The sequence below is a fragment of the Anopheles coustani genome, chromosome X, assembly GCF_943734705.1.
Source record: "Anopheles coustani chromosome X, idAnoCousDA_361_x.2, whole genome shotgun sequence".
Classification (NCBI taxonomy): Eukaryota; Metazoa; Arthropoda; class Insecta; order Diptera; family Culicidae; genus Anopheles; species Anopheles coustani.
Genome location: NC_071290.1, coordinates 9,849,368 through 9,862,727, shown reverse-complemented (window position 1 = coordinate 9,862,727; position 13,360 = coordinate 9,849,368). Strand labels below are relative to the sequence as shown.

The following is a 13,360-nucleotide window of genomic DNA, read 5'->3' as shown; positions in this document are numbered from 1 at the left end:
TTTGGTGAATGAACCATGGCATTTTATTTAGTCTACAGTGTTTCACAGCCAACGAATGGGTATTTCTAGTATCTATCTTTGGTATACATCAATCCTGGCTCAATTACAAAAGCTAACGTTTCGTCATAACTAACAAGTCTACCTAGAGTAAAGCACGACAAACAAAAATTAGTGAATGAAAAACATAGAGAAATTGCAAAGCTAAGCAAACATACAAAATACGCTCTGCTACCTTACTCCGAAACCACAAAGTCAGCTTTCTCCAAACTCACAGTCATATGTTGGCAGATCTGAAACGTTTAGATTCACAAACCGCCCGTACGTTGATAAAAACGTTATTATTGGGTTGCCCGATTTCAGGCTGCTCAGTATGTCATTCGTTTTACACGGATGAAGACACAGAAACGGGCGAAACAGCAAAGGATGTTCGACCATCGTCAACGTTTCATATTGCTTCGACGAACTCGCTTCTTTCGATAGTTCCAATGCATCCCATGTGTCTTCCATGTTCATCCTGCCTAGATCTGCAAAGAAAATGATATTTAGCTAAAACACCTTGTGGCACAGGATAAGCCTCTTACATTCTCTGTAGATGTTGAACAGGAGCATAGGCACCCCGTAGCTTTCATTGAATACGACATGATATTCAACGGAACAAAGTTCACCGCAGCCATGGTCAGCACTGGACGGATCGTTGCCAATAGTCAAATCAATAAAATTACTGTTTACCACCGGCGATTTCCTTGAAGGAAGGTTTCTAAACTCGTACGTTTTCACCAACCGAAGGAATGGTGAACCACCGGTGCTTATTAGCTCCCAGTGTTTACTAGAACGAACCGATTGGCAAATAAAACACGAGCAATAGTGCACAAAATCGATGAGCTGCATGTTGTTATTATGCTCGCTGTTACAGTAAACATAGCGCCTCCTTTTTGAAAAATCGCGATGGTAACCATCGTGTAAACCCATCACTCAATTTATACAACATTTGAAAAACATCGCCTTCCGGCTGTTGTAGACTGCAGGGCTGCTTGCCATGATTGTACCACATTTCGTACAAAACCTTCAAGGTAGAGATGGTGTACACGAGTGGCGGTTTATAGTGGCGGGTAAATGAATAACGCATTGTGATAAATCTCGCTGGAACTCAAAACGAATCATTTCGTCCGCTTTGGCAAACGCTTAGGCAGATATATTTAAGCATATACTTGTTTGAGAATAAATCTAAATCCCCCTGAAAGATTCAACTGTGTCGCGAGTCGAATAGCTCACTGCTTTTGCGAGTCATATAGCTCACCAAATCCACCGAATATATCTTTTAATGAGGGCCACTAAAAGTACAACATTCTATTGTCCTGTGAGGAGCCTTTAAAAAAAATAGTCCTTGAAGTTTTCATCACGCTAGGATCCAGATCGTTTCGGTTGAAAATTGATTGTCAAAATTGATGATGGATCTGAACCGCAATGGGTGTGATTCGCAAACAAAACAGAACCTATGGGAACCGATTGGCACTTTTGTGACTTATATCACATATTGTTTCACTATGTGAAAGATGATAAAAAGCTATAATGTTTTCTAAATTGTTTCTACTTTATGGAGCAACCTGCTGGTGTGAACCCACCACGATATCTGCATTCCCTGCACTGCGTCAGGGTTGCTTCGGAGGAAATCTGAAAGTTTTGACGCCTGCACGCACACAAGCCACGGCCAACAAGCTCGTTCACGTCGCGTCCGTCGCTACGTTTGTGCAGCAGCAGTCGCGTTCGGTCGTATCAACAACATGCGGATGTGTGCCGTACTCGTGCACGGGCGTCTCTAAGTTTTTGCTGTAAACCAAACACCAGGAACCATCGCTGGTCGGGTGGCAAAGTGCGCTCTCGGGCGTGTGTTTTTGCTGTAAATCTGTGCGGGTTGAATCGACGACGCGTGCGACGAGCAAACCGCGCGAGGGTGTGCGAGAAGGGCTTGTGAATTTCCTTCGAAAACGTCAATTTTGCAAAACCAAAGCACGACGACGACGACGGCGAGGACGGGCCCGTGTGTTAAAAACGCCGTACCCGGGGAATCCGATGTGAGCATGTGCTGGGCAGAACGGCTGGCGATGGTGGTACGCCCGTTCCGTCGCTACGAGACGACGCGCCTCGTCCCCGCGCTTACCGGCCGCGCTAACGACCGCCTCGTAGCGGTTCACTTCGAGAATGAAACCAAATCGAAAATCGCCGACGGAGGTGCTGCTTCTTTAACGGTGCGTACCTTGCGTGTGCCGATACGCTGAGTTTCCCGTGGTCATACGTTTCCACGAAGAAAAAAGCTTCCAGCGGCGCTTCCAAAACCCCGTCCGCGTTCATTGTAGCGGAAGGAAAACCCCTCTCGGTTTGCTTGCATGTTTTTTTTTGTGCGCGTGTGAGTGCAGTGTGCCCCTGGAAAAGTCAACGATAGATAATAATGATGCATGGCGCGATGATTAATGCATACGGTATCCGCGCGCGCTCCGGGACGCGCCTGTCGTTTGCTCCTTGGAGCCTGCTCTAAACCGCCACTTGGAAGGATCAAAAGTAATCGAAAACTCATTTCATTTTTTTTTGTTCAATTCAGCTGCTCCTGAAGCGGCCAAACGATGGTTGCGGAAAAAAGGAAAAATCAGTGAAAAGCTCATTCCGTGCAGTTTTCCGTGCGTATTGGAGATTCCAGAGCAAAACATACAGAGAGAGTGAGAGAGAGTCCATGAGATAGGGATACACGGTAGGAGAATAATAGAGCGGGAGAGCTCGCGCCCAAAACTAGGATACAGATGGGATTTTATATTGGAAAAATTGAAAATCCAAATCCTGCAAAATCCTGCTGTTTATAGGGGCAACCATCAAGTCCCGCCACCCATTTAGAACCGTAGGACAAACGGCTACACATTCGACGTGGAATGTGACCAATCCCTACGTCCCTTGCATCCCCAGCTCGCTTTTCATCTCATCCCGAAGGCACCGACGACAAACGTGTTGCCTGGAGATGCAGTTTCGGTTTTCGGTTTCCTTAGGGTTTTCCATTCACAACACTCACGTGCGCACGTTATCTGTTGCCCGTCTCGCTCACGTTGTCGCCACGTCCAGAAAGGGGTGTTTTTCACACCCCCCTCGAGCGGGCAAACAATTCTATCCTTCTTCTTTCTTGCTCTCACCCAGTTTGGGGCGTCCTCCATTTCGTCGTTCCAGATGCTCGACTCTATCGTCAGCCTCGTCGATGGCAGAAGCAGAAGCAGCAACAGCCACAGCATCAGAAGCCCCAGAGCGAGTCCCGTCACCTGCTGAGCGGTCAGGAGCGCAATATAATTACCCCAAATACTACTCATCCTGCCCAGTCATGTAAGAGATGTCCCGCATGTGCAGTGCAGTGCATCATCACCCTCGACAGTGACAGCACACCTACCCACACACACACACACACAGAGAGAGTGCATTGGGGTGAATCCGACCGCACGCAGCAGTTAGTAGATGAGGCAGCCCGCACCGACCAGTTGCAATGTACGGCGCGAAAATTTTAGCATGTCCAAAGTGTAACGTAGGAAACGAACAGAGTGCGTTCCGGGACCACCTCGGACCAACACGTTGCCGTTGGCCCGGCAAAGTACGCCACACTACGCGGGACCTCCCGAGACGCCTGCGACGCCTAAACAATCCTAGCGACCGAGCATGTGCGCGCAATGCTAGCTCGTTGTGAATCTCGGTGTGCGTCCCCCACCCCCTCGCTCTCGAGAGCTCCCAGAAATCTCACAAACGCTTTGCTACGACGAGACCGAGCAGCTACGGATCGTACCGTTTAGCCCCACCAAGTATTATTAGTCATAGTGCGACCGCCGATGCGGGCCCCGATGTCAGTCGCCGATGGAAACAAAATAGTATTATCCCGCACAACCGCTGTTGAACTCTGTTTTGAAGCCGGCCTCCCGGGGGTGTAAATGAGTGAATAGTGGTTGGCGCCAACAACCCCCCATCTCCCCGCGCGCGTGTGTGTGTACGTTCCTTCCGAGTGTCTAGAAACCCGCTTGGATCCTGCGAGTCGGCAAAAGGGCTTCAATCAACCTTCGAACGAGACTTCACCGACCGAGACTTAACCGGGATCGAATCCCCAAACGGGCACACGACGATGGCAACGCCAAAGGATGACCGGGCCGGACTCGGTTCGATGGCCTTAAATGGTAGGTGCAAGTTGGTTTTTCATTTACGCTTACTCTAGGTTATGAATTTATTTTAGTAAAATTTCCATCAACACCATTCGTCACTCAGTGCAAACGTTCCCGACAGTTTTGGAACATGTTCGGAAGATCAAATAAGACCACCTAATCAGTCGCATTATCTTGTTGTATGGATTTGTTTGTTTTACGAAGGAAATGTTAAGGCTGCATAGAAAATTTGTTGAAAATTTGACGGCACAACCAACAATGTTTCCCAAAACTGCAAAAGATCATCCAACATTATTTATTTGGGGTATTTATCCAGTTTGTTGATTTCAATAAACAAGCATAAGTCGGATTGGTTCTTATTTTCGAAACCAAGGTAGCCATGCATATTGCCATGCTAACAATGATAAAATGCTTTTAATCTGTGTGTTCTGCGTTTAGAATACGACCGAAATACATTTTTAGAGTAAATTTCGGGGACCGGGAGGAGGTTTGTGGACAAGGATCTGATGTTATCTACCGATTCTGTTGAATAGCACACATCATTATCAGTTCTAACGCCACTATCAGCGTCTGGGCATTTCTATTTCTCCTGGTCGACTCTTAAACACATACTTACACACATTCTCTACCTTGACCGTGACCCTGGAAGCAATTTCGAAAAGCAAACCTGGTGACGAATGCAATCGCATCGGAAATGCAACGAGGGGATGGTGGTATGCATTTAGAAGTGGGTGCGTGGACGGAAGCTGTGGAGAGGATGGAGCAGGTGTGTGTGTGTGTGTGTGTGTGCGACTTCTATCAACCGGACCTTCTCAACTCGTTGGTGACGCTGGGAAGCAACATGTTAATGCTATGATTTTCGCGTCACCCAGCATCCTCACCTTCATCAACCTCACCCAATCAACACACAACACACACACACACACACACACACACAAACACACCGGAGATGTATTTTTACACGTTTTTCCTCCCCCGTACCCCGGGGCGGAGAATTATTCATCAATCAACCGAACGTGCCCGTTTGCCCGGAAGGAAATGTTTGACGAACGGCAAATGTATTCCGGTGCTGTGCCTGTGTGTCAAACGATGCCCTCCACACCAGAAGAACGCATCCTTTTCTGGCATACCCCATCTTAAAAACCAGGCCGTTGGCGTGATGCACGAATGATGATGTCCTGGGAACGATTTTCCGATTAAACTCGAGGCACCAGGGGCACCGATGCCACTTGGACGTGAAGGCAAAGCGGGAAGACGGCAGACGAGAACGGTACAAACTTTCATCACCAGCTTGCCCTGGTCGGGTCTTGTTTTTCCCTTCCCCAAACCGGAAGCCACCCGTTCCACGGCCAACATCCGACTGACTAGTGATTTACGAAAAAGGATGCCCTCCCGAGAATGCACGTATTTGCAGTAAATTGCAGTAAAAGCAAATGAACTGGAATCAAATAAAACCTCAGAATACAGTTCACAAAAGTCAAAGTGTGCAATACAAGAAGAACGTATCCGGCGGGTTCGGGAAAACACATTGTAACCTGCAACTTATCGGAAAAAGAAGGAGATTATTGTTAACACAAACCGAAACACAAACACTTGGTAGGCCGTTGTTGTACCGAATGCAACCGAATCCTTATCCAGGTTTGATTCTAAAACACGGCATGAAAAGTACGAGTTACGTGATGTTTATAAACAAGTTGCTGTTTCTTTGAGTAAGCAGTTTTAAAATGAAATAAAAGCGGGCTTCTTATCGTGCCTGGCGCTTTTTCGAAAAACCGATAACAACCGCCCACCTCTCGGGGTGCGATGCTGTAGGATAGTTTTCTTTCAACGGATGCCACAGTGATGGGTTTTCCCCCGCCCTTTTCGACGGCACATGTCGTGGAACGTCGTTCCAGTAAGAAGTCCCCGAATGGAATGAAATTATTTGATGTGCATGAACAACGATTTCGGCACTACTGGCCGTCGGTCGAGTCCGGAACTGTTTCCGGTGCAGCAGAACATGAACCGAACTCCGAACGCCGGGGGGATTCCTCGGATGCCACGGGTGACGCATTGTTCACGGTCGAGGTCGGACCCAGTCCCCCGTATATGCAGCCCTTCAAAGTAACAAGCATCCGTGATTCATCGTTAACCGATGTTATGCCCAGCCCAGAACGAGAATGTGTGTTTTTATCTCTGTCTGTGTGTGTGTGTTTGTTTATACAGGGTTTCGATCCATATAATTGAATGTTACAATAGGTAGAAGAGAACATTTCAATAGCAAAGGGGATATTTTCAATCGATCGAGAGAGCTTTGTAACCATCGGTTCGCGGAGGGAGCTGCTAACTTCACGAAACTCATTGTTTTTATGCCAAGGAATGATATAACTTTGGGTGATTAAATATTTGAAAATCGTATAAGATGTTTTCAACTAAAATACAACAATATTCTCGACCAAACAACAATCGATCCACTGAGGTAAACGCAAAGTTGCAAGTTAATGTCTCATATTCGATGCCACGTTTGTCGTACCAAATTCGTTTCTTGACAAACGAGTGTCAGTGGATGCAAAAATCGCAGATACAAAATTTAATTAAATTAATGGACGGGTATATACACAGTAAATGCACAGTAATTAATTTACTTTTCTTGCGTGAACGTACAGGGGTCGGATCAAAGTAAACAAACACATTATAACAAATGAAGACTTTTGTGAGGTTGATAACTTGCTCCTCTAACCGGTTGCACTATTCTGCTGCCTGAAATATTACCCTATATGATTGCAATGTTCTCTGAACCGATTGAAAATACCCGCTTATGCTTTTGAAATGATCTCTCTACGTATTGAAACATTCCATTATATGAATCAAAACCCTGTAAGTGTGTAATGTTAGGTTGAAATGGCCTTGTGCGGAAGCAAGAAACCGCTGATAAAAACGGATGATCTACGTTTGCTGATCCGTCAGCATCGGAACTAATCCGCTCTCGTCTTCGGGCAGGACTTCCGGCCGCGTGCAATCAACGATACGCAGTTCGCAGGCCGCTTTCCTTCCAGCCGAGCGAGTGCACAAAGTTTGCCTTACAAGAACTTTTGCCGAACAAAACTGCACCGCGAGCCGAGAATCTTCCGGTGCCGCAAAAATGGTCGCGATTGACATTTCATTATTTCTTGCTTCACGGTCACGGTCACTTCCCGCTACCCCTCTACCAACAACCCGCCCGCTCGCCCGCCCGCCACCAGCATCAACTTTTATCTTGTCCGTGAAGCGCACAAGCGGATGGAAAAATGCTTCCATTTCGACGAAGACGCAACGCTGCTCCAATCGGTGTTGCAACGCCCGCGCGCGCGCGTGTGTGTGTGTGGGTGGGTGAATGGGCCAAAACTTCACTAACTACCGTCGCAACGATGATTGAATCCGAACGCGACCAACGCTGAACTTTTGTAGCACGTTCCCGGAAACCGGAACGGTGGAGCAAGAATGGTGCATGGGGTTGCTTGGGGGGGGGGGGGGGGGGGGGGGTGGGGAGGGAGGCTAGTTTGCTTGCTCGGAAAACTTACCATCGAGAGCCGTTCAGCAAATCCGAACGGGGGGATCATTGATATGAATGCATCATCATCTAGTTCGCTAATTGGCATGATGGCGCACACGGGAGAGGAGACGGGAAAAGGAAAAACAGGTAGTGGAGTAGGTGGGTAGTGGGTAGAAAGAAGTATCAGAACCCGGTACACACACACAGAAAGCACGAACCCACGCACCCACGCACGCACCAAATCGTAGCTCGTTACCGGGTATTTTAAGCTCTTTGAATGAAAATTCCTTTTAACATCCCGGGGACACCACCATTCTGCAACTCAGGCAGCCTCCGGCTGCGCTGCTGCACCTGCACCTGTGTGTGCGTGTGTGTGTGTGTCGTTCTAATGGACTGCAGTCGTTGCCGCTTCATTTTACCCACCAATGAACGAACTGAGCGCATCAACTTTTGTCCCCGGAGAATCTGTTTTGGACGTGACGCATCCATGTTTGTCTCAACGACAACCAGTGTTGTCTCTAGTGCATCCACTTTTGTCGCGCTGTAATCTGTTTTTCTCTCAGATTTCCGGCGAAATTTGCTTGTTTAGCATGCATTTGAACATGAAAGTAATGTTTTGCCTTCAGGTTTATGCCACAAGTGGCCTACATAAAGAAATTATGTAAACTAATAAACAAAATAAAATTCAGTTCCAAATTGAAAAAATATGGCCAGGTGTCAAAATAAGGTGTCAAAAAACGAGAGATCACTGTAAATGAAGTTGCTGTGTAATACAATTTGTTCATTGGCGTGTCTTAAACATCATATGTGAATTTCCCGGCTGTACTGTAAGATTTAACAGAGAAAACGGGATAAAGCAAATTAAGTAGTGTGATTAATGAACCTTTAGGCGAATTTTTCACGTTGGATTCATTAGATTGGTTCACAAATCTTTTGGGATTCGAATCTTCAAACGCTGACGAATCCTTAATGAATCTTCACGAATTTTTCGTGGATCGTTAACGAATCTTAATGATTCTTTCATTGGCAACAACAGGGGTCTCTTTGCCAGTTTTTGGTCATTAGTTTTAACATTAATGAATCTTTTGAGTTCATGAATCTCTCATTAAAAAATTCATGAATCTCCTCAACGATGCAAAGAATCATTCACACGATTAACGAATCTTAATCGGAATTACACTACTCTTAAAATTAAGCCTTAGATCAGGTAGGAATTCCCTACAATAGGTTAAGCTATAACATGTGTTAAATGCTAAAATTTCCAATCAAGCAAGTACTCATCAAGTACCTCAATATAGTACTTAAATAATACTGAATAGAATTTGATTCACAATTTTTTTCTTCCATTATTTTTGCTAGTAGAAAAGAGACTAGAGAATCAATGTGAAGATTTGAATTATTTTCTTTTGGTAAAGCATTGCGACAAATAAAAGTTTTCTGCTTAAAAGGGACATATTTCGTCATATAAACTCATTTAATAAATAGGGTAATAAAGGTATGGTAAATGGCACTATTTATGTTGAAAGCAAAAATAAGTTTGCGGTTTAATGCATAAATGTTAGAGCTTAATTATCTAGAATAACTTCTCTTCTTCTTCTTCTTGGCGTAACGACCTTTTGGTCATGCCTGCCCCCGTTAAGGGCTTACGAGACTTGTTTCCCTGTTGTACGTGGATAGTCAGTCCTCTCGTACAGAGGAGGGTCCGGTCTCGGTTGGGATTCGAACCCACGCCGTCGAGGTGGTGAGCCCCGGCGCTCATGAGCCGATTTTTTAACCAGCGCTACCGCTCGGCTGTCGCGGACCCCCATCTAGAATAACTACAATCATCTTTATGTAAATAGTTGCGTGTTTAGCACGAAAAGTTGAAGTACTATTTGAAAACTTGGTGCTTTAGAGGAAAACAACACCTACCTACTGAATAGGCAAAATGGTCCGCCAACGGCTGTAACAATGTTTGCGATTGAGCGATTGTCATCCCATCCCGCGACAATCGAGCGCGGTTTAAATTCAACAAGCAAACTCCCAAGCACGTACACGAGGAGTGGGTGAGGGAACGATGGAATGGGGTGTGGGGGGGGGGGGGGGAGTGGGAAGGATTTTAAAATAGCACGAGCAGAAGATGCACCGTGGCCGAAAAGCGACAGACAGACGGGATGCATCATCTCATCTCGCACTCACTCCGCTTTCTTGGTCCTCCGCACGCTCCAAGGAGTTGTTTGCATGCTCCAAGGTCACCGGAGACAAATGTTTTAGTGCCTGGCAGTGTTGTTGTCCTTAAAAAAGTTCTCCGTTTGCCAGGATTTCCGTATTTTATTTAGTTTCATTTGCTTTATTTGGTTATTTGTTTACTTAAACTATAAGTTTTATATATTTTTGTACCCTTTCCATTTCTACCCTTATGCTTCTTTCTTTTAGTTGTGGGCCAAGATTTTAACATTTGTTTTATTTTGTTATTTTTTTATTTAAACTATATAAAAGCTATATTTTTGTACCCTTTCCGTTTCTACTCTTCTCCCTCTTTCTTTTTGTTGTGGCCGTAGACCAAGCGTATCAATTTCACTCCAAAATCGCTTGAGGTGTCTGTGAGGGGAAGCCTTTTGTGTTTTTTGCTTCACGCCTGGTAGCATTCCGCCTCAAGTGAACATTTGCGTGAACAACACAAACGCGTCTTAAGCCATCACCTATGGAAGTGGAACATGGCAACCGTGTGGACATTTCCTATCCTTATATGTTTATGGTGTTAAGTTCCTCCATGATGTTTGAGCATGGGATAAGTTTTTTTTTTAATTTTATTTTATTTGCTCGGTTTAGTTGTCTTCAGATGTCTTCATTCGTTAGGGAATCATGGTGTAAAGTAACCACTAGTTTCTTCTGTGAAAAGCACCATAGGGAGAGGAATGGTTGTTGCATTCATTTTTCCCTCTTTTGCGATGCGATAATGTGACGCTAGTTTCGTTCGAACCAAGGATGGGATTCGATTCATCAGCAGCAGCCGGACAAGCGTGTGTGGTGATGATGTGTCTGGGCAACCTCTTACAGTTCGCCAATAAAGTGTCCGTACAGTCACCAATTTTAGCATCAAGTCTTATTATCACATCTAATACATGACTTTGGACAAACATTTAAATATCATATGTTAAATAAACTTCTTTTCCATCCATAAAATACTTCAGGTGTGGATAAAGTTGTAAAAAGCGCAAAAAACTTACAGTTATTTTATCTCAATTTCTCGAATGAGTATTGTACTGTTTATTGTGGCAGTATGTTGTATTTAATGCTAGGTGTGGCCAACATTTGCTATAGTTTTAGGTTACAAGTGCCAAGACATCATTTCTACCTGGTTGTTTTCGAATGGTGTTACGTTTTATGTCCCTTTTTACCACAAAATTTCTACTGAGCAGTTGTTAACATATGTTCTATATGGTTCACTTCTGAAGGTATTGGCAGTATCATGAACATTTTTACAACATCATGCAGTGGGTCACTCTTGAGTGAATATTATTCGAAATAAAAAGTGTATTACTTGTTAGGAGAAATAGTTAGCTACTTTTATCTCGTCAATTAGAGCAACACTCTTTTGGCATCAAAATGTACTGAATTGTATTTTCCTAGCGTTTTTCTCTGTTTGTCTCGGAAGTATAAAGGCTAGGCTACGTGCAATTCTTTCATGTACATCTATTTCCCGCAGAACTTTCACCAGTTGACGTAGTTTCACCGTACGGATACTTTGAAGACTAACTGTATTTCACCAGTATTAGAGCCGTGGCTGCTTCTACAGCGATTGGAAGGTGTGAAAATTAAACTAGATCCACGAGCAAGGATGCACAGTGTGCCGCTAGGATGTCCAAGGTCTGCCCCAACTCCTGGGGTTCCTGGAGCCAGCCGTTATAAAAAGAGCGCTCTTAATTGGATACCATAAGCCATATCGCTTCTTTCTTCGACGACACCAGGCGCCAGGGAAGGGGATAATACTAGACCAAGAAAATGGGAAACTTTTTTCCGAACGTCTCTGATGGACTGCCGGCGACAAACTGGCCGGTTTGGAACGTTGAGTGAATCAATCAAATTAAACGTCGTTCCGTGACGGTATTCGGAGGATCGCGGAAGAGAGCATAATTGGAAGGTGCATGCAACGTTTTCCTGATCCGTGCGTCAACTCTGTCTCGCAACCGGGATCCATTTTACAGACCTTATTATTTCCAGCAGATAATAAATCCTTCCAACCGAGCGGTTCTGCACAGCGGATATCCGTTCGTTTTTACCGCGAAACATTGCTTCATGTCACTTCGTAGATATGACTTTGTGACCGACCCACTGACACTGACCAGCTCAGGTTTCCACGAGGAAAAACGTCCGGAATACGATACCACTTCAATTGCGCTCAAATTGTACGTCAGGCCGTTGCTATGCACACGCCCGCACGTGCCATACTCGGAGCCTTTCCGCCAAGCGATTGTGATTTAAATTTGCTTTACCTTGGCCCAAGTCGAAGGTTTTTTTTTCCTGTGACGAACATTTCCTTCTTGATTTCCTGTTTCATCCTCAGTGCAAAGCACGTTGGCGAGTGAACACGTTTAGCAATCTTTTCTGCCAGTATATAATTTCACCTATTTATCACAGTTGCTTGCTATCAGCTGCATCATTTCTCTCCGAGTTCAAAAGGTCCATCCCACGCACCCTGTAGGGATCTAAAAGCGCGCGAGAATCCGTCAGAATGCACTCGTTCAAATAAACGAATCGAATTGCTACTGGATGCAATATTGAATATTGATTCAAGTAAAGATGAATGCACGACGGAAGAGTCATTAGAATGATGGAAAGTGGGCCAACATTGCTCCGCTTCATCTCTGATTCGAAGGTTTTGATTTTTTTTTTGTTCTGTGCTTAAACTTTCCCCCGATGACGATCCACCCACGGATCTAGGGATGAGCGCGTTGATTCGAACCTACACGTATCCGATCCGATCTCATGATACAAAACGACTGGATCACAACCAAGGTTACTGGAATGAAGCTGTGGTTGCTACAAGAGGTTGCATCGCCACAGCTTTTTATGATGGTACTGCAACGTTTTCAAGTCCACCTAAACATCTTTCACTCTCCTTTAAACAACCGTCAACCGTAAGTAAACATTTGACATACAATTGATTTCGTGAGACCGAACTAAATATGTTCAGAAAGTTACGTTTTGCCCATTTCGTTGCGAGGAGTTCACTTGCATAGGGTTTAGTATGCACACGAAACAAACTTACTGCAAAAGCTCTAAATAAGTATTTTTCCCACTATCGCTTTAGGGTTATTGTTGCACTCGTTTAAGTTTAAGGTGTCACATGTTAAGTAACGTTTGGCATATATTTAGTTCGGTCTCACGAATTCAGTTATACGTCAACTGGTTACTTACGGTTGGTGGTTGTTTAGATGACAGTGACAGATGTTTAGGTGGGCTCGAAAACCGTGGAAGTCCAAAAATATATCAATTTTGAAGTTAATATTGACGGTTGATGTAGGTACACAGATAGGATTATTGCTTTTAATTGCATTCGAAGAGATTGGCTGGTATGAATTGCTGTTAGAAAATATTCTTTTGAGGGTTTATAAGAATTTAATTATGAATCACATGGATTAGAACTTGGTCAGAATTTTTCCGACGATTAGCTACGGCAAATAACTATTAA

At 44.6% G+C, this 13,360-nt stretch overlaps 2 protein-coding genes across 2 annotated transcripts in view; one reads left to right on the top strand and one right to left on the bottom strand.

Annotated features, from left to right (window-relative positions):
* Nucleotides 1-10: 10 nt before the first annotated feature.
* On the bottom strand, nt 11-959 carry LOC131269708 (ubiquitin-like-conjugating enzyme ATG10). The gene is made up of 2 exons (XM_058272201.1): nt 582-959; nt 11-524 (listed from the first exon to the last, which is right to left on the bottom strand). Exons 1-2 carry the CDS (start codon nt 886-888, stop codon nt 253-255), a joined length of 579 nt encoding a protein of 192 aa, XP_058128184.1. The 5' UTR covers nt 889-959; the 3' UTR covers nt 11-252.
* A 3,000-nt stretch (nt 960-3,959) lies between these two features.
* The window catches only part of LOC131269046 (guanine nucleotide-releasing factor 2), a 36,145-nt gene continuing 26,744 nt past the window's right edge, over nt 3,960-13,360 (top strand). Inside the window, exon 1 of the mRNA XM_058271359.1 lies at nt 3,960-4,190. Coding sequence (XP_058127342.1) covers nt 4,139-4,190 — 52 coding nt within the window. The 5' untranslated portion in view covers nt 3,960-4,138. The remainder of the gene's footprint in view (nt 4,191-13,360) is intronic.